Source organism: Thunnus maccoyii, chromosome 18, assembly GCF_910596095.1.
Source record: "Thunnus maccoyii chromosome 18, fThuMac1.1, whole genome shotgun sequence".
In the NCBI taxonomy this organism is placed as follows: domain Eukaryota; kingdom Metazoa; phylum Chordata; class Actinopteri; order Scombriformes; family Scombridae; genus Thunnus; species Thunnus maccoyii.
Window position 1 is genome coordinate 8,359,230 of NC_056550.1, and position 18,300 is coordinate 8,377,529.

At 40.7% G+C, this 18,300-nt stretch overlaps 3 protein-coding genes across 5 annotated transcripts in view; 2 read left to right on the forward strand and 1 right to left on the reverse strand.

Annotated features, from left to right (window-relative positions):
• Positions 1-2,558, reverse strand: part of zc3h7ba (zinc finger CCCH-type containing 7Ba) — a 34,838-nt gene extending 32,280 nt beyond the window's left edge. Inside the window, exon 1 of the mRNA XM_042391860.1 lies at positions 2,436-2,558. The gene's annotated coding sequence lies outside the window, so the exon portion shown is untranslated. The remainder of the gene's footprint in view (positions 1-2,435) is intronic.
• A 1,501-nt stretch (positions 2,559-4,059) lies between these two features.
• On the forward strand, positions 4,060-10,923 carry rangap1a (RAN GTPase activating protein 1a). Of its 2 annotated transcripts, none has more exons than XM_042391861.1 (16): positions 4,060-4,213; positions 5,228-5,347; positions 5,536-5,663; positions 5,871-5,930; positions 6,206-6,385; positions 6,472-6,606; positions 7,032-7,190; positions 7,501-7,614; positions 7,852-7,951; positions 8,077-8,161; positions 8,509-8,641; positions 8,888-9,004; positions 9,210-9,315; positions 9,417-9,505; positions 9,675-9,796; positions 10,122-10,923. In XM_042391861.1, exons 2-16 carry the CDS (start codon positions 5,236-5,238, stop codon positions 10,201-10,203), a joined length of 1,722 nt encoding a protein of 573 aa, XP_042247795.1. In that variant the 5' UTR covers positions 4,060-4,213; positions 5,228-5,235; the 3' UTR covers positions 10,204-10,923. The 2 variants fall into 2 exon arrangements, with proteins under 2 accessions (XP_042247795.1, XP_042247796.1); XM_042391862.1 differs by having other exon boundaries at positions 4,064-4,213; positions 9,675-9,839; positions 10,122-10,212.
• A 1,084-nt stretch (positions 10,924-12,007) lies between these two features.
• Positions 12,008-18,131, forward strand: chadla (chondroadherin-like a). Of its 2 annotated transcripts, XM_042393138.1 has the most exons (10): positions 12,008-12,149; positions 12,612-12,806; positions 12,897-13,052; positions 13,180-13,325; positions 14,316-14,554; positions 14,666-14,931; positions 15,915-16,251; positions 16,395-16,747; positions 17,054-17,220; positions 17,314-18,131. In XM_042393138.1, exons 2-10 carry the CDS (start codon positions 12,747-12,749, stop codon positions 17,615-17,617), a joined length of 2,028 nt encoding a protein of 675 aa, XP_042249072.1. In that variant the 5' UTR covers positions 12,008-12,149; positions 12,612-12,746; the 3' UTR covers positions 17,618-18,131. The 2 variants fall into 2 exon arrangements, with proteins under 2 accessions (XP_042249072.1, XP_042249073.1); XM_042393139.1 differs by lacking the exons at positions 12,008-12,149; positions 12,612-12,806; positions 12,897-13,052; positions 13,180-13,325 and adding an exon at positions 13,816-13,849.
• Positions 18,132-18,300: the final 169 nt, after the last annotated feature.

The following is an 18,300-nucleotide window of genomic DNA, read 5'->3' on the forward strand; positions in this document are numbered from 1 at the left end:
CTGTCAAAATCATGTTTGACGAAAGGGTGTACCTTATACTCTCTTATATTGTTGCATTCCATTTATAAAAAAAAATAAAAATAATATATATAATATATATATTTATATATATATATATATATATATATATATATATATATATATATATATATATATAATGATAAAAAAATTAATAATTTTTTTGTTATAAGATGCACTTTTGTGAATGTGAAATTTTGCTGAGATAAAAAAATATTCATAATATAATACTGAACTGCAGATGTCATAAAAACCAAAAAGCACATATTTGTATAGTAATGAAAATTGGACAGAAATGTTACAACAAATATATTGAGCAAATTCTTTCCAAAAAAAAATAACAGTATAAGGACAGCTCCAAAACATGTGTATGGTTGTTTCACTGTCAAGTCCACAGAAAGAGCAACCACTATCAATGTCATTTCTTATTTTTTGCAGTGATTTGCTGGATAGCATCGATGGAGAAGTTTGAAACAGACATCTCGAGGTTTGTCTGTGATCAAGTATCTTGAAGATAAGGTCCAAACCTTTCTCTTAGAGAGATCTGATCCTTCTGTTCCGGGTTGAAGGGCTGGATAAAAAAACATATATTTCCTACTATGGTGTCATTCCAAGTTAACGGACAAGGACAAAGAGGTGGTTCTTGTAATAAAAATGATCATTACACTGTGTATGTGTGTTACTATTTTACACAAATCATGATGAATTGTTCCAGTTTTGTACTGCAATTCTGCAACATCAGCAGACTCATCAGCTAAGGTTAAAGGGAGTTCAGCATCATATTTGTAAAAAGGAAGATAGAGAACATAAACTGTTGGAGACATGTCATCTGGGGGTCAGTTTTGCATGTGGGCTCCTCCATAGGAGAACTGAAAATGGTCATGATGTTATCTATGAAGTCTGTACTAGACAAATTAGGAGAAGAACTGAAACTGTTGTAGGCGAAAGTGCATTAACTGATGTGTTAACTGGTTCAAGTTATATACTTACATATTAAGAATATATTAACAACAGTATTAAACTGATGAATTGTTTATTAGATATTCATAACTCATAATGGAACAAGCTTATCCAACATTTTGTCTGTCTCACCTCTGGGTGACACAGATCACTTCATGGACTTCTCGTCCATAATGGCTTAAAATTGAGTTTAAAAGTTCATTCTATTGTGATTTCATTGCATTTTCTTTATGGTTTCATTTACATTTACAATTTGACTCAACAGAAAAACTGAAGAAAATGTAAGATCATGTAATGTAAAATGACAGTATTAGTAGTGTACAAAACGTAGGAACAATGGGACAATCCCAAATTCTATGTAAGAACTGTTTTGCTTAAAGCTTTTCCAACATAAGCATTCCTTTATTTGGGGGGATTTTATGCTCCTATTCGAGACAGTAGAGAGATGACAGGAAATGCAGGGAGAGAAAATTGGCAAATGACATAAAGGTATCCTGGCCAGACTGGAACTGGGGACATTGTGGTTCATAACCAGTGCCTTAAACCCTCAGGACCAGCATGCCCCACATAGATCATTCTTAACCAAACCCATGTCATGCAATTTCACTGGGATTCAATGTATCTATGAGAGCTTTCTTCCATACCATCATTCTTTCTCATTGATGTCACATTTGAGATATTTCAGCCAGATCCGCTCATATGTTCTCACCAGATTATTACTAAATGATGTAACAAACACACATCAGAGCAAGCTTTAGTCTTAAACAAGTATGCACCCTTCACCAAATTTAATACACTGGTATATTCTGGAGATTTCCTGCAAAACCTTAAAGTGAAATTGCTTTGGTGAAGGGAGCATAGTGACTTATTTAGGACACAACCCAAAAGTTTAGGACTTGGAGTGGACTTGAGATTTGACTTTGGATTTACCTGTCTCAATTTGGGACATGATAGCTAATATTTGTAATTCCACCTCCCCAAGATCTCCAAATGAGGTAAAGATTAGATTCTATTTTCAATATTCAGACATTTTGAGGTACTTGTACTTTACTTGAGTATTTGATGCTACTTTATACTTCCACTCCACTACATTTCAGAGAAAAATATACTTTCTACTCCACTACATTTATTTGTCAGCTTTAGTTACCTTTCAGATGAAGATTTGACACAATGGATAATATAACAAGCTTTAAAATACAACACATTGTTAAAGATGAAACCAGTGGTTTCCAACCTTTTTGGCTTTTTGCATCTTACAAAAAGCAGTGTGTAGTCAGGGTCACATTTCAGATGTCTGTGAGTTGTTAACAGCTCCACCAAATGGTGATTAGTTCCCTCTAAGAAAAAGTCCAAAAACTGAAAACAGATTTGTGTATCAGAGCTTTGTTTTTTTTTTCCTCTCCCATTAAATATCTCACGACCCCTCAAATTTATCACACAGCATCATCAGTCTTTACCTCTTCTGAGATGAGGCCCTCTCCAGGGTTCCCTGCCTCATCCGAGGGGGGACTCATTCCGTTGGTCCCTGTCCCGGCCGGGGTGGGACTTGGATGAGAGGTAGAGGGAAGTAGTCACTGAGGGATCAGTCTGTGGGGTGCAAGGAGAGGTCAAGGGTAGACTGGCATGTGAGGGAGTCGCGAGAGTGCAGATCCTGGTCCTGGCCTGGGACTGGACCTCGCCCCAAGGTCTTTCATAGTGGTCTTAACAGATGCTTGGTAGCCCACAAGGAAGAGCGGAGAGGAGAGCCAGTGAAAACAGGAGGACCTTTTTAGTTAACTAAGATGCAAACAACAACTAGACATGCAAAATCTAACTGAAATGATATGGTGTGCCTACGGTCATCAGAAGATAGACTAAGAGAGGCAGATGCATGACCTCACAGACAGTACGCCAATATCCTGTTTTCCCTGTCTGGAGTGGGGTTTCTGCAGGAATAACATCTCTTTATTCACAGTGCTGCTCACACACTCTTTGCACACACAGGCTCCTTCCTCTCTCACCTTAAACTTCAGTATTAATAATCTAATGATGTCATATATATTAATATATCAGCCAGAGGGACCAAACCACTACTTTTACTTTAATGCTTTACATTTTGCTGCTAATACTTATGTAGTTTTACTTAAGCAAGATTTTATATGCAGGACTTTTACTTTTAATTAAGTATTTTTATATTGCTGTATTGGTACTTTTACTTAAAGGCTGCGTCTACTCTTCTTGTTCCTTCAGTTGGATGTTTGAGCTTCACTGTGCAGAATGATGCATATACAGAGTTTGACACTAGAAGGCTATTTTCACATTCATCTGCTGAAAGTGGAAAGTTTCTCTGAGCTCATTGAAAATCCAATTTTAAGGGGTATGCCTTCGAGCATGATTTGTGACATCACAAATAGTTTGGAGCCAATCCTGGTCCATTATTCAATATACACAAGTGTGATGTGGAAACTTGAAGCCTCCAATGCACAAACACTGAGAATGAACTTTACAGTGAAGTAGGAGACATCTTGTGTCCAGCAGGAAAACTTTTGAAATGAAATATATGTGCATATTCATAGATTTTTAGTGAGAGAGAAGGATTTTCAAGGATTTTAAAATGGTAATTATACATGTTTCATGGAAAAACCATATCGTACACACACTATTGTTCCAAGCAGAGTATTTTTTACATGTCTTAATACATGTCTGGAGGGGATTTTTAAGTAAAGGATCTGAATTCTTCTTCCACCACTGCTGGTTGTGCAGTGCAGTATAAAGCTTGACTGATGTTGCACCTCGGTTGCCGATGGATTATTATCCAGCTCTGGTGTGTCAGAAATATAAGAAAGTCCTATGGAATAAAAAAACCCCAGCAAATTAATGATTACAAGTCCATTTTGTAAATTTCTCCAAGAAGAGACAATGATAACCTACAATAAGCCTATTTCCCACATACTGCACGTAGAAGGTCTGTAGGAGCCCGTGAACACACCGTCGCAGTCTGATTGAACTACAAATTCCTTGTCTCCTACCGCAGATTAAACTGTAAATCTCTTCTCCTACCTCTGAATGAACTAGAAATCCCGTGTCTCGTACCTCTGGTAGAACTACAAATCCTCTGCCTCCTATCTGTGATTGAACTACAAGTCCCTTGTCTCCTATCTCTCCGGTCGTCAGGCTGGGTAGTGTGTGCTTTTGAACGTCAGGGCGAGCGGGAGTGTGTCACTCGACTGGATTCAACAAGCACAGAAGTGTTGTGGTAATGGTGATTTTAATTCCTGTTGGGAGCAGACTAAGTCATGGATCCGCTTATAGACACTGTAGTAACGAACTTTACCGAGGACCGGTGAGGTCAGGCTGAGTGCAGCGCCGGTAACGTTAGTCAGCGGTTTTCAGATGGCCGTGGAGAGGCCGAGCCATGCTCTCTGCTAGCTAGTTTAATAACGTATATTTCCCAGCTTGTAAACTCATAACCACCAGACTAGGTTTGTTAAGTGTCTAGTAAACGTAACGGTACATGATATGCTACTGACCCGACAGTCGTCTTCACTAGTCAGATATCAAACTGTTTGTGTTAGCATAACGTTAGCAGCATTCAGCTAACTCAAGCCCACGGGGCTGCAGAGAAAATCTACCCCAAAACAACTTTCTATCGTGATGATTGTAGACCGTGAAGTCGGTGTGTACGAATAAAAACGCCTGCCTTGCCGTACTTTTTTGAGACTTAGTTAATTGAACAACGAATTAAAGCTTCTGACTTCAACCAAATGAAGCTGTGGTGAATATGTGCTCATATTCACCATAGCTTCAGCTACATGAGCACAATATGTGCTCATACTCCCCACATAACACTATTAGTGTTTACAGAGGATTCATGATTTGTCTCTAACCTAGATGAAATCTCTACAGTCTGTACTGTTCAGCGTACAAAGAGACATGTTTGAATCAGTAAATTGAATTTTAGCTGTATTGTAATGTCGTACAGTAGATCTGAATACAATTTTTGGGTGGATTTTCCCTCAGCGAAACAGCACTGTCAGCTGTTTTGTGTAGTAGAAAGGTGGACCAAGCTTTTCAGAAAAAAACGTGGTGGTTCAAACCTGAACTGTTCGTACATAACTGCATGTTTTAGAGTTTAAATGCCTTCTATAAGGAGGCAGTGTGTGGTTCTTATTTGGTAATAAGTACTAGTTCTTGTCACAGGACAGAATTGGTAGCAAGCACCATCATTATTATGAAGCAGAATAAAAAGTTAATTGTGTTTGTCCCCCAGGTGTTCCCATGGCGACAGACATTGTTGCACAGTTGGCTGACTCTCTGGCCAAGACTGGAGTAGAGGATGGAGAGCTTAGCTACAAAGGCCAGGGAAGAAAGCTGGATGATGCCCAATCAGGTGAGTGTCAGCTGTCACTGTGCACCAACAAACCTCATGTCCAGTGAGGCTTGATTTGGTAAAACGCACTTCAGTCTTGGCTGTAATGTTTTTTTCATGCTTGCGTTCTAATTTGAATCACCATCCCATTCTAATCTCCCCTGTCTCTTCCTCAACCTTTAACTTTTTCCCCTTTTCCCCCTCTTCAGTGGAGGAGATAGTGAAGGATATCCAGGACTTTGAGGGTTTACAGGCTCTGAGGTTGGAGGGAAACACTGTAGGTGTGGCAGCAGCACAGGCCATCGCCAAAGCCCTAGAGACAAAGAGCGAGTTCAAGGTTTGGACTTTTTACTCTTCACTCTTTTTATCATTCCTGTTTGGATCTTAAAGTCAAATTCATCACTTTTATGATACTGTAGTGTCGACTTTGTTTTGATTTTTCAGCTCTAACATATTGTGCAGTAGGCTTAACATGATTATGGTCAGTAGTTAATTAGTTGTCTTTTATGGAACATATTGGAGATTTTTATTCTCTCTCTTTCAGCGCTGTTACTGGAGTGACATGTTCACAGGCCGCCTGCGCTCCGAGATCCCTCCTGCTCTGGTAATGCACCAGCTCCTCTACATTACTGTCCATGCAAAAACAAGTTTAGGCTTCCAGTCAGAACTCGTTGAAATGCTGCACACATTTTTTGATGTTGTTGCTGTAACACAGCTGTAACTCGTAGTGCAGTCGAAGTTCGTGTTGTCTTTATTTTGAACTTCTTTGTTTGGATTTATTTTCAGTAAAATCTAATTTCAACATCTTTCGACACTTTCACAGAGAGGACACTTCTTTACTTATTCTTATTTCATTTTTCTCTTTCTGTCTTTGTGAAGAATTCACTGGGCGACGCGCTGATGCTCGCGGGCGCCAAGCTGACTGTTTTAGACCTCAGTGACAACGCCTTTGGACCAGATGGGGTGAAAGGCATCGAGAGGTTGCTGAAGAGCAACGCTTGCTACACATTGCAGGAGCTGCGGCTCAACAACTGTGGCATGGGCATCGGAGGTGGGAAAGTAAGTCGTGAGAACTTCTTTTTAAGATTGATGATGTTTAAATGAATGTCTTCAGAGTGTAACTCATCTGTTTATGAACTCCTCAGATATTGGCTGCTGCATTGACCGATTGCCATAAAAAGTCTAGTGCAGACGGCGCCCCCCTCAGCCTGAAGGTGTTTGTTGCAGGGAGGAACCGACTGGAGAACGATGGAGCTACTGCCCTCGCACAAGCCTTCCAGGTAGAAGACTGACTCCTCCCTGAGCTTTGAACACTCTACTTGTAGACTTGCAGAGTGCTCAGTAGAAACATGGCAGCAAAGTGTACTCTGATGATAAAGGCCACATTGTCACATTTTGCATTTTGGTTCCATCACAACAGTTGTTGAGCAAACAACTTTCAACCACTGTGACAGATTTGACTACAGCTCGCCTTACTGGAGTATGTTGCATTGTTAATTTCAAACACTGATCTCAGAACAGTTTATATGAATGTAGTTATGTTGTCAGAGAGTCTTTTAACTACTTGACCTGATAATTTTACTGTTTTTCAAAGCTGTCAAAATCTGTTATTGCAAATAAACTGCTGCTGTCCTCTGTGTAGAGGTGCAGCGTGGCTGTGTAGGCAGAGTAATTTGTATCTTACAACTATTATTTGTGTTCCCAGTTGATGGGCAGCCTGGAGGAGGTTCATATGCCCCAGAATGGCATCAATCATCCCGGTGTGACAGCCCTGGCCACGGCAATGCAGCACAACCCAAACCTCCGCATCCTCAACCTCAACGACAACACCTTCACTGAGAAGGGGGCTACCGCCATGGCTCAGGTATGGTGACATCAGAGATCTGCATGGTGACTTTTGGCTTGTTGGTAGATTGCTGACAATGAAAAAGCTCATGGTTGAAATTTTTTATTTATTTTTTTTTTTGGCCACTTGAGGGCAGAAGAACTCCACAACAAACTGAAAAACGTAGACTGTAATAACATTACCACCTTTTTATAATCCCACAGACTCAGAGCAATATTGGTATTCATTTGGACTTGTGTTTCTGGCTGCCTGATAAACATGAGATCAATATTCACCCCCCTTAAGCTCTTGTCAAATAATGATAACGAGTATTGGGGCTCTTTCACAGGCCCTGAAACACCTACGCAGCATCCAGGTGATAAACTTTGGGGACTGCCTGGTGCGGCCAGCTGGAGCCACAGCTATTGCAAAAACTGTATCAGAGGGACTACCAATCCTGAAGGTGAGTGAGTAGAGGAGACAGATTTTAAGATATGTGTTGATGCCAGAATGTGATCCATGTAATGAAACAATCTGAATGGAAATAAGTAGAAAGACACACACGCACACTCCTTTGGACTTCGATCATTTCTCTCTCTCTCTCTCTCTCGCTCGATCTCTCTCTCTCTCCTTATCCTTTCTCTCAGTTTTTGTTTGACTTTTTCTCCCTCCTGATCAAATATCCCGTTATGTTTAACAGGAGCTCAATCTGTCATTCGGTGAGATTACAGAGGAAGCTGCTCTGGCTGTGGCACAAGCGGTGAAGGACAAAGACCAGCTGGAGAAACTGGACCTAAATGGTACAAACTCACAATTAGCTGTCATCCTTTCTCAAAGTACAAGTCTGAGGAGATGCCTTTTTTAAAAAAATTGTTTTATTTGGTTCCCCTCACTACACTGCATAAATGTTCTCTTTGGTTTGCAGGTAACTGTCTGGGAGAAGATGGCTGCAAAGCTCTGAAAGACGCCCTGGAAGGCATCAACAAGGCCGAGCTTCTAGGATCACTCAGGTAATCACGTTGAACTTTAGCTCTTGCTGGGTCTTAAAGACAGTCTGTCTGTCTTTTCATCGTGTTCAGAGTTGTGTGCACCTGGAACCTATCCCAGCATGCATTTGGTGAGAAGCAGGACAGCCTGCTAGTCTATGATGAGTCACCAGTTCACCTGATCTGTGTGTGTGTGCGTGTGTGTGTGTTTATGTATTTGTGTGTGTGTTTGGACTGTGAGAGAACAATTGACCTTACTGATGCAAATTCAGTCCAGGTTTATATAGTTATTACACAAATACGCAGTGAACATTCTCATCCCAGGAAAAAGACAAAACTTCACTAACGAGCTGTATTTTGATTCGCCTCAGTGACGATGAAGGTGAACCAGAAGACGATGACGAGGACGACGATGAGGAAGAGGATGACGATGATGAGGAGGTGGATGAGGAGGAGGTAGAGGAGGAAGAGGAAGAAGAGGAGGAAGAGGAAAGCAGCAACAAGGTCAGATAAACATGTGATAAAAACCAGACCACTCATAACTCTGCCTAATGGGCAAAAAAAAAAGTGTATCATTAGTTACCTGCACGCACATGAGTTAAGTTTAAGCAAGTTTGATGCTGCAGCTGCATGACATCCGTCTTTAAAACGCCTCATGTGACCAAAGGTTGGCTTTTGTCAACTTCTAAAAGAGCAAAAAATATATAAAATTAGCATCCTAACATCTCTCCTCTCCCCTTCCCTTTGCAGTTGTCCACTCCTGTATCAGCACCCCGGCCGCCGGATGTCTCCTCCTTCCTCAGCTTTCCATCTCCAGACAAACTGCTCAAACTGGGGGCCAAGAGAGCGTTGCTGATCGAGCAGCAGGTAACCACAGGGATGACTCCACGAAAACAACTTTAGTTTTCACCCTCAGACCTACATCGATCTGTTTATGAGATCTACTAAAGGCAAAAAGAAATGCCTTCGTATATAGTAAAGGATTTTAGAATTTATACTTGATGTAAATAAAACACATTATCGTCATTAAATCAGTAAATAAATCTTTCTTCCTTCCTTTCTCTGTGACTAGGTGGATGTGACAGATGCTGCAAAAACAGCTGAAGCCTTCCTCAAGATTGCATCAGTGTACAAGGAGGAGAATAATGATGTTAAGAATGCAGTGTTGGACAGTATCGGTGAGACACTTTGAATAGTACAATAGTACATGCTTTCTATTCATTATTTTATTTTTTGTTCACAGTGTTAGAATATAACTTTGTTGATTTTTCCCTCACAGATGCTCTTCTGAAGAAAGCTTTTTCCACTCCTTCTTTCCAAGGCTACAGCTTTGTATCATCTTTGTTAGTGCTGCTCGGACTTCTTAAGGTAATCTGCACATGTTCATCAAAGTTAGACTAAGATACAGTAATACGTCTTCCTTCGATGTCACTGTCTGATGCCTTTTTGTTACCTTTCTTTTCTCTGCATTTCTCACATGGGTCTTTTCCCTACATTTTGCATTTTCTTTCCTCTGGTCCTGTCTCCTGCGTCTCAGAGTGAGGACAAGGTGAAGCCTGTGCTCGTGGTTCCCGGCCACCTCCAGGCCTTGGAGCACGTCGTACGACAGGACTACTTCCCCAAAGAGAGCGTGGCTGTGCTGGAGGCCTTCATGTCCCGGTAAGGACGTGACAGAATGAGCCAATCAGCAGGCAGCCTCCAGGTACAAAACATCGTACCATACAATCAGGAATAAAGCACATACACTAATGTTTTTGCACTTGGTGCGTGTAATAACGGTGGTATACACACTCTGGTGGTTGCTTACTTTGGTGTTGGAATGGGTAAACAGACAGTACTGGTTAGTGAGATCAATTCATTGCCTGTTTGGTTTTTAAAGGATTTTGTTGACAGTAAGAAAAATGGACGAATAATACAATGTATTTTAAAAATCTGAAGTTGTGTGTCTATATGTATCTATATTGACGTTGTCTATCATTCACAGAAACAACAAGGCCCTGGACTCATGTTATAATGCCAGAAACAACCTCCAGTCAACACTGCAGAGAGTCAGGTCTGAGAGCTGAGGACTGTGGATACACACACACACATACATACAGACTGAATCTTGACTGATGGACCTTTTGGAAAACAGCACACATGGGCCCTCATTTGAAGCAAATGGAGCAGAGCAGCACTTGAAAAGAACAGAACACACAGTCAGGTGCACCTCGCTGCATCACCGCTGACTTCTTCACAAGTTCAGCGACACACCTTATTCTGGACTCTGGATGGATTTGAATGCTTTGTTTTGAAGTAGATTATGCTCTTATGGTGTGGACTAACTGAGTAGCTTCATGTACACTCGTATAACTACAGGACAGCACTGACGACTTTGTTCCTCACCTTCGTCGTAAGGAACGCCTTCATTCCCCACATAATCTAAAATGTGTGTGTTGTCTGTGACTGAAGCACAGATTACACTCTGATGCACATTAGATCAAATCATGTCAGTGTTTCCTCTGATCAGGACTGATTTGGGCTCGATGCATCAGCTATTGTACATTTTCTATTTCATATTTACCTTTTACTATTCAGCTGTTTTATATTAAATGTTTATTAAATTCATGAATATGGTCAAATATGTTATTAAAATATCTATTGACTGGTAAATATTATGAAATTAGGACTGTAAAGTACAGTAGAACAGTTAAAAGGGATGAAATGTATTTTCTGCTGTTAACGAGACACAAACCGCAGGTTTTTTGGGTTTGCGTTGCAAAAATAAAGATAATTTGAGTGTTGGATGTCTTCTGCAATCTTTGCATATTATACATGTTCATTTTTATTTACTTCTGTAATGTGCAATTTCCGGTGGAGATGGTGCATTTGAATCAGCAGAGTGGGTTTATGGATGAATTAAACTCTGATACTGAGGTCAAATAAGTAAAAAGCCCTGATGCCACTGATAAATCCTTTATTCAACATTGCATTTTTTTATGGTATCAATGTTACAAACCAAGAATAGTCAGTTAATCATATCTACAAATGCAATCATTGTGGCCAACAACTACAGTTCTTGCTTCCGGTGTTTCAGCCTCTAACTGGACAGAAAATGTAATGCCAAGGTGTTAATTTGCAGTGAGGGGGCGCAGGGATCAGGGGTCACTGCAAAAGAATTTACCAAAGCCTTGTTTGTTAGCCTGCTGGACCCCAGACTCAAGTGCTGGACACACTCCGAGTGAAAGATAACTGAAGCAAACCAGCGGATTCACTTATAAACCTTTTTTTTTTTTTTTAATTTATGTCACCAGGCAAACATTGACAGTGATTCTTTGTGAAGGTAAGCCAAGTTTTTTTTCTTCAGTGAGTTTGGTTTTAAAGTCTGTCCTCCAGTTCAGACTTCTGTTGTGGTTGTAGTGCAGATTTGAAATATTAAGAAGTAAATGCAGTATTTGAAGAACCAACAGTACTATGTTTTTAATTATTTTTCCTTTTTTTTCTTTTAGAAATAAACATCAAAGAAGCAATGTTTAAATTAAAAAACTAAATTATTTTTTTTTAAAATAAACTAAAAATTAGTTTGTGGCAAATTAGAAATAATGAAATAGTATTATTATTGATTATTTTTTAAATCAGGTGCATCATCGGAAAGATACAATTCCATTCAGCAGCTTAATATGTTAATTGTAATGAATTATTTGTATTTATAGGTAGTAAATAATCACATGTAATTTGAACATCATAGCATCCATCATAAAAAATTGTTTTAAGGCTGTTTAGTTCTTTAAGCAGCCAACTTCAGTGGAAATGTTTCGACAGCATGTTTGATTTTTTTGATGTCATGTTTCTAACCCATGTTTTACTGGCACAGATGAATTTCTTCTCTGCTGTGGTCTTACTGGTGAGTTCAGCACTAAGCCTTCTGGTGGAAGCAGGAAAATGTCCCAGAGTGTGCAGCTGTGACAGCACCAAACTCACGGTAGCCTGCGTTGGCAAGAACCTAACGGAGGTTCCCCCGACTATAGATGAGGTGAGAAATTCAAAGGTGTAGTGCCTCTCTTTCACTTCACACAACTGTTTGAGGAAGGAAACTTTCAATAGCAGCTGCAGATTACTTGGTGCATTTCAGACATTTTTGTATTTGAATCTCTATCCACCCAAAAGGAATTTTGTAAATGTGCACTCGCTTTTTAGGAACTCCTGCATGCCATTCAAACTGCTGTACAGCTATAGAAGCAAGTAGAAGTTATGTGTCTTGCTCAAGGGATCTGCAGCAATAGTTAATGGGAAAACAAAGACTGGTGCATATTCATGTAACTTATAGCTTTGCCATAATTGAAAGAGGTGAATACTTTCTCGGCTTTCTCATCAATTGTATCTCTGATAATATATATCATTATCAGAGATACAGTTCTTATTTCAGTCCTGTCCTTTAATTGTGCTTCACCTCTGCCTCAGATGTATCATCCGTTCTATTTAATCACTCTCACAGATTACGGTGAAACTCGACCTGAAGAATAACAACCTGCAGGTGCTGCCCAGGGGGGCGTTTGTGCTCACACCTTACCTCACCCACCTCAACTTGCAGCGCTGCAACATCATCAGGGTGAAGGAGGGTGCTTTCCGGATGCTGGGTCGTGTGGTCTCCCTAAACCTGGCCCACAACAAAATTGACATCCTTTACCAGGTAAGAAGAAAGGGCAAATGTTTCATGTTTGCTCAAAAAAGATATTATTTTCTTAATTTCTAATTCCCTCCTTCTCTCTGACTGTTGCAGGAGTCCTTTGACGGCCTCTCCTCCTTGAAGGAGCTGCATCTGGATCATAACCGTGTGGAGGAGATCCAGCCTGGAGCCTTCACACAGCTTGGCTTCCTCAACATGCTGGCCCTCACCCACAACCAGCTGGTTTACATCCCCAACATGGCCTTCCAGGTATTCAGACTCATTTATAAGCACACACATATTCACAAACACAGACACAATAAGCTGCTACACACTCTTCACAATGAATGATTATTTTTGGCAATAGGATCCCACAACAGTCTGACTTCTCCTCCAGGGCCTGCAAAACATCAAGTGGCTTCGTCTTAGCCATAACTCCCTTAACAACTTGGCACCCGAGGCATTCGCTGGCCTGTTCACCCTCAACCGACTCAGCCTGGACCACAATGAACTGCAGTTCTTCCCCACTCAGACCATGACCAGGTAGGACAATCTGAAGGATCATTATGGGCATTATACAAGTGTTATTTTAATATTCTTATGGAAAACAGTGCTCCCGACTTCTCAGCAGTGTCACCATAGGAACAAATGACACAGCTTTTTGCTACTGACAGAAAATTGCAACTGTCCACCCTGTTTATACAATACTTATTGCATGTCTGAGATGAAGGATCACTCTGTTGCTTCTTGAGTTTTTTTTCCCATTCCAAGATATTTTTACAGTATTTTTTTGTCTGAATTGTGAAGCTAAGGTTGAAGAGTGTTGTAAAGCCCTCTGTGGCAATTTTGTAATTTTGGACAATATAAATAAAAGTGATGAATATCATTTTTATAAGTAAAGAGGTGGTGGACTGTCCATTCGTCTTTCATGTCATCCAATACCGGATAAATCCACTAGGGGGCAGAAATGACCTATGAGTGCCTATTATTGACTCCCCAACCTCCTCTACAAGATGGGGCATCATGAGTAGGTAATAATGCGGGCGTCGCCTTAAAGGATAAGTCTGGTAATATTCTATATTTTTCTTATTGTCAACAAATCTCATGAAAAGACCAAAACCAGCAAAGAACTGATTCTACTAACAAGTATTATGTGTGTATCTAGCCTCATATATATTATTCCTCTGTGCCATAGAGCTCCACTCTTGTCCAAAAACGATTAAAAACACATCAATGAGCCACAACGTTATACTGAGGGTAATGTTCCTTCATTAACATGAACACTGTAGTTCATTTTGACTCAATTCCATACACCATCCTGCTGCTGTAAATACTCACTGGAGCACCAAATCCGCAGCTGAAAATAAACCCCCAAAAATACACACATACACACATTTAATAAAAACTACAGTTCCCAGCTGTCTTAGGAAACTATTTATCCTTTTTTTTTAAAGAATAAAAGTATATATTTGTGACCTGTTTCACAGATATGTGTCATTCAACTTTTTACTTTTCTCTCTTTACCTTGTAAAGACTCCGTGAGGTCACGCGCCTGGACATGAGTTACAACCCCATGATCTACCTCGGGGAAGAATCAGTCTCCATGGCAAAGCTGACACACCTCTACCTTAACCACATGTCCCTTCAGGACCTGTCAGACCAGGCTCTGTCCCGCGCCCCGCTCCTCTCCCACTTGGACCTCAGCCACAATCAGCTTCGTTACCTGGAGCCTCTCTCAGGACCCAAAGAGCTGACCAGCCTCAACCTGACGGGTACAATTGTGTTCTGATGTTTTTGTCTTTTAAGTGACTCTTGTGATTTTAAATGAGAGTTTTGAAAGTGATGTTATCTTTAATACATGTTGACCATCACTATTCTTGAAGGAAACCCCATCTACTGTAACTGCTACATGCGGCCCCTGAGGGAGTGGGCACGTAACGGTGGCGTGAAGCTGCTTGGAGCCTGTGCTGGACCTCCTCACCTCTCAGATGAGCCGCTGCAGGCCGTCGCTCCTCTGGATCTGCGCTGCCGCAGCAGGGGGGAGACACTGAAGGATGAATTTGAGGAGGACAATGAGAGCACAGGAAGCCCCCTGCCCACAGTCAAGCCCAAGCAGAAAGTCAAGTGTCCAGTTAACTGTGACTGTGATGTGAGTTTTGTTTATTTTTGTTTGTGTGAAGACAGTTCTGGGGGCAGAAACGATATTTCACTTGTATGGAGCAGATTTTGTGCATTTCCACTCATATTAAATAACAGACCATCTCCAACATTTGCTACTTTTCTGTAACACAGCAACAGAAGGAAACTGTTAATTGGTGTTACATGGTATATACAGTGTGTGCTAAAAGTCAGATACTAGAATAACTGGATTGTTAACATTATAGGGTTCTAAATGTATGGAGACAAAAGGATCACTACATTTATCTGATAGATATAGTTACTTTTCAAGATTCAAGATGTCACACACATACACACAACTTATAAAACATGGTGCAATGTGATTAATTAAACTGCTCAACAGTGTAAAGCAGTTCAAATTATATCCACCTTGACCAACTATGAATGCTGCCTACATGTTACTGAACCAATTAACAAAGTTAAATAAACCTGAATTTATAATAATATAGCACGTTCTGTATAATGAGTCAGTTTACTTTTAATACTACTTTTTAAAAAAGAAATGACACAGTCTTCTTAAAAATGAAAAGTTAAATTCATAATTAATAAAACCACCATTGTTCGATTAAATACACTCAGGGGTTTTGCTGTTGCAGCTCTACTTGGTCTGGTATGACCAGTATCTTAAGGTTGCTAATATTAGCTAATGGTAGTAAACCTTATATAGTTATTACTGTGTAACTGACATTATGAAGAGAGTTTGCTGACTTTGACTCGTCTCTTCTTTTACATTTAGCATTTACACTTTAAGTATATTTTACTAATAATATTTCCAGCTCTTTTGCTTAAGCAAGTTTTTGAATATTATATATAAGTATTATAAATTATATAAGTATTTTACATTGTGGTATTGCTACTTTTTTTTGAATAAAAAGACCTAAATACTCCACTGCTGTTTATAAGTCCCATTATGTTATATTGTTGTAATGTTTTATTCTGATTTGACCCTCCCAGATTGAAGCCCAGCATGCCACATGTGAGGGTCGGGGTCACACCAAAGTACCACGAGGCTTCCCCACCAAAACTCAGCTGCTTGACCTCCGTAGCAACCACTTCCACTACCTTCCTGCCAACAGCTTCCCAGGCACCAGCCAAGTGGTTTCTCTTCACCTGGAATTCTGCAAAATCCACGAGATCGAAGGCGGTGCCTTCCGGGGAATGAAAAACCTATTTTATTTGTATCTTTCTGACAATGACCTCACATCCTTGGACCCTGAAGCCTTTGCAGGAGCCCCCGAGCTCACTTACCTTCACCTGGAAGGGAACCGGCTGGCACAGTTCCCTGGATCAGGTCAGTGGCCAGTCAAGTCAAATCTGGTTGTATATAAATTAAAATTACAGGAATATACATGGTCCATTTGTATAAGAACATGTATTAGAATCACAGGAAACTGACACACAGATATTTTCTGTCTCTTTGTGTCTCTCCTGTAGCTCTAGCACTCCTACCAAGTCTGTTAATGTTACACCTGGAGCAAAATACCATCTCAAAACTAGAGCCCACTGGTTTGCTGTCCTCAGTAACCCCTAAACTAATGGAGCTTTACTTGACCAATAACACCATAACTGCTATTGCCAAGGGGGCTCTGGACTCTGCTTTCCTAGGCACACTTCACCTGGATTCAAATCAGCTAACGGAGGTGCCAACCCATGCTCTGTCTGCGGCCCCTAATCTGGAGGAGCTCAAACTGTCTCACAACTCAATTCGCTGGGTGGGACCGAATGCGTTCCAGCCCCTATCCCAGAGTCTGAAGAGGCTTTATATGAACCAGATGGGCATGGAGAAAGTAGGAAAAACCCTGTTCAACCTAACAGAAGAGCATTTCCCATTTCATGTGTCCTTTGCATCATGTTTATGTTTTCTCCTGTGTTCCTCCTTTCACTGCCTCTCCATTTCTTCTCCATCTAATTTCTGGTGTAAAAATATTAAAATACAGAGCATTATAACACAATTATGCCACTAGTTTAGGCATGACTATGTGAAATTAAGTATTGGATTAATATTATTCATGATATTGAGGCCATAACCATGTCAACAGCTCAAAAAGCAGAACGTATTGCTGATCAGCTTTTTAAATTGTACCACCATCCAGATGTCCAAGGATGCTCTGGCAGGGCTGGGCCCAGGGCTGAGGGCTCTGACTATGAGAGGAAACCAGCTGGAGGAGCTTCCTGACCTGAGCCCATTCACCGGCCTGGAGGTGGTCGACCTGCAGGACAACCCCCTGCTGTGTGACTGTCCTCTGATGCCACTACGCAGGTCAGTACAAATTTTCCCTGGAATTAGGGTTTTGGAAATCATTTGGCAGAGAAAATTTGCCAGACATAACCTTTTTGGAAATAACTTTCTCAGGTGGATGGAGAATGTGAGCTTGGAAGTGATCGCCACCTGTGGAAACCCTCCTGAGCTCAGAGGTCAGAAGGTCAGAGACATCCATGTCTTCAAGTCCTGCCCTGAAAGCAGCTCACGTCCAGACGAAAAGGTTGCTGTGGCCCCCACACGTCCAAAAGTGAAGAACCCTAAACTCAGCCTCTCGAAGGTTCCTGGACTTAAGGCTAAACCTGCAAAGCCCAAAGCTAATCAGCCCAAACCAACCAAGAATCGGCCTCAGAGGAAACCTGCGGCATCAACAGTGACAAAAAAGAAGACACTGTAATAAGTCATTATAACAAATTGGATGTAGTCAGTTTCTAGTTTTTTGCAATTAGCCTGGGCATCGTGTTAATGGATTTGTTATTGCGGTGTGACAGCTGAGTGTAAAGAGGCTTTTTTGCTGTGCAAGATTACAACTGTGTGGGATTTACATGCTCCCTTTGCTGTCCAAGCATAATAAACACAGCAAAAAAGGAGAAACAAAAGACAGAAGCAACCCGAGTACCCAACCAATTCCCTTCCCAATCCTGTAGGAGGTGTACATGTTACATTGGTAAGATTAGTTTGACACATGGTGACCATAACCACATCTTCAACACACGGTCAAGATAGTCTCATTTAACATTTAGTTCAAACTGCCAAAGCCATCTCAGGAAAAACTACAATAGTCTACACTGCTGGTCACAATCAGCTGCCTAGTCCTCTACTACCCCTCAGCTGAAATGTGGCTGTACGACCTAAATTCAATTTCCTTTAAAGTCCCCCTCCACTCAAAAATGTTTTTCTTCATGTTCCTACGATTGGAACATCGTAGGATGTTTGACCTTCACTGTGCAGAATGATGTATATAGAGTCTGACACTAGAAGACTGTTTTCACATTCATCTACTGAAAGTGGAAAGTTTCTCTGCTCACTGAAAATCTGATTTCAAGTGGTGGACCTATGAGCATAATTTTTGACATCACA

What these genes read in the sequence shown, in the direction of transcription:
- rangap1a (XM_042391861.1), top strand. Translation starts at nt 5,236, where the DNA reads ATGGCGACAGACATTGTTGCACAGTTGGCTGACTCTCTGGCCAAGACT. An exon ending in TGGGCATCGGAGGTGGGAAA is followed by an intron (nt 6,386 to 6,471) that starts GTAAGTCGTGAG and finishes TGAACTCCTCAG; the next exon opens with ATATTGGCTGCTGCATTGAC. An exon ending in CTGGAGGCCTTCATGTCCCG is followed by an intron (nt 9,797 to 10,121) that starts GTAAGGACGTGA and finishes TATCATTCACAG; the next exon opens with AAACAACAAGGCCCTGGACT.
- chadla (XM_042393138.1), top strand. Translation starts at nt 12,747, where the DNA reads ATGCTGGGTCGTGTGGTCTCCCTAAACCTGGCCCACAACAAAATTGAC. An exon ending in AAATTGACATCCTTTACCAG is followed by an intron (nt 12,807 to 12,896) that starts GTAAGAAGAAAG and finishes TGACTGTTGCAG; the next exon opens with GAGTCCTTTGACGGCCTCTC. An exon ending in GGCACAGTTCCCTGGATCAG is followed by an intron (nt 16,252 to 16,394) that starts GTCAGTGGCCAG and finishes TCTCTCCTGTAG; the next exon opens with CTCTAGCACTCCTACCAAGT.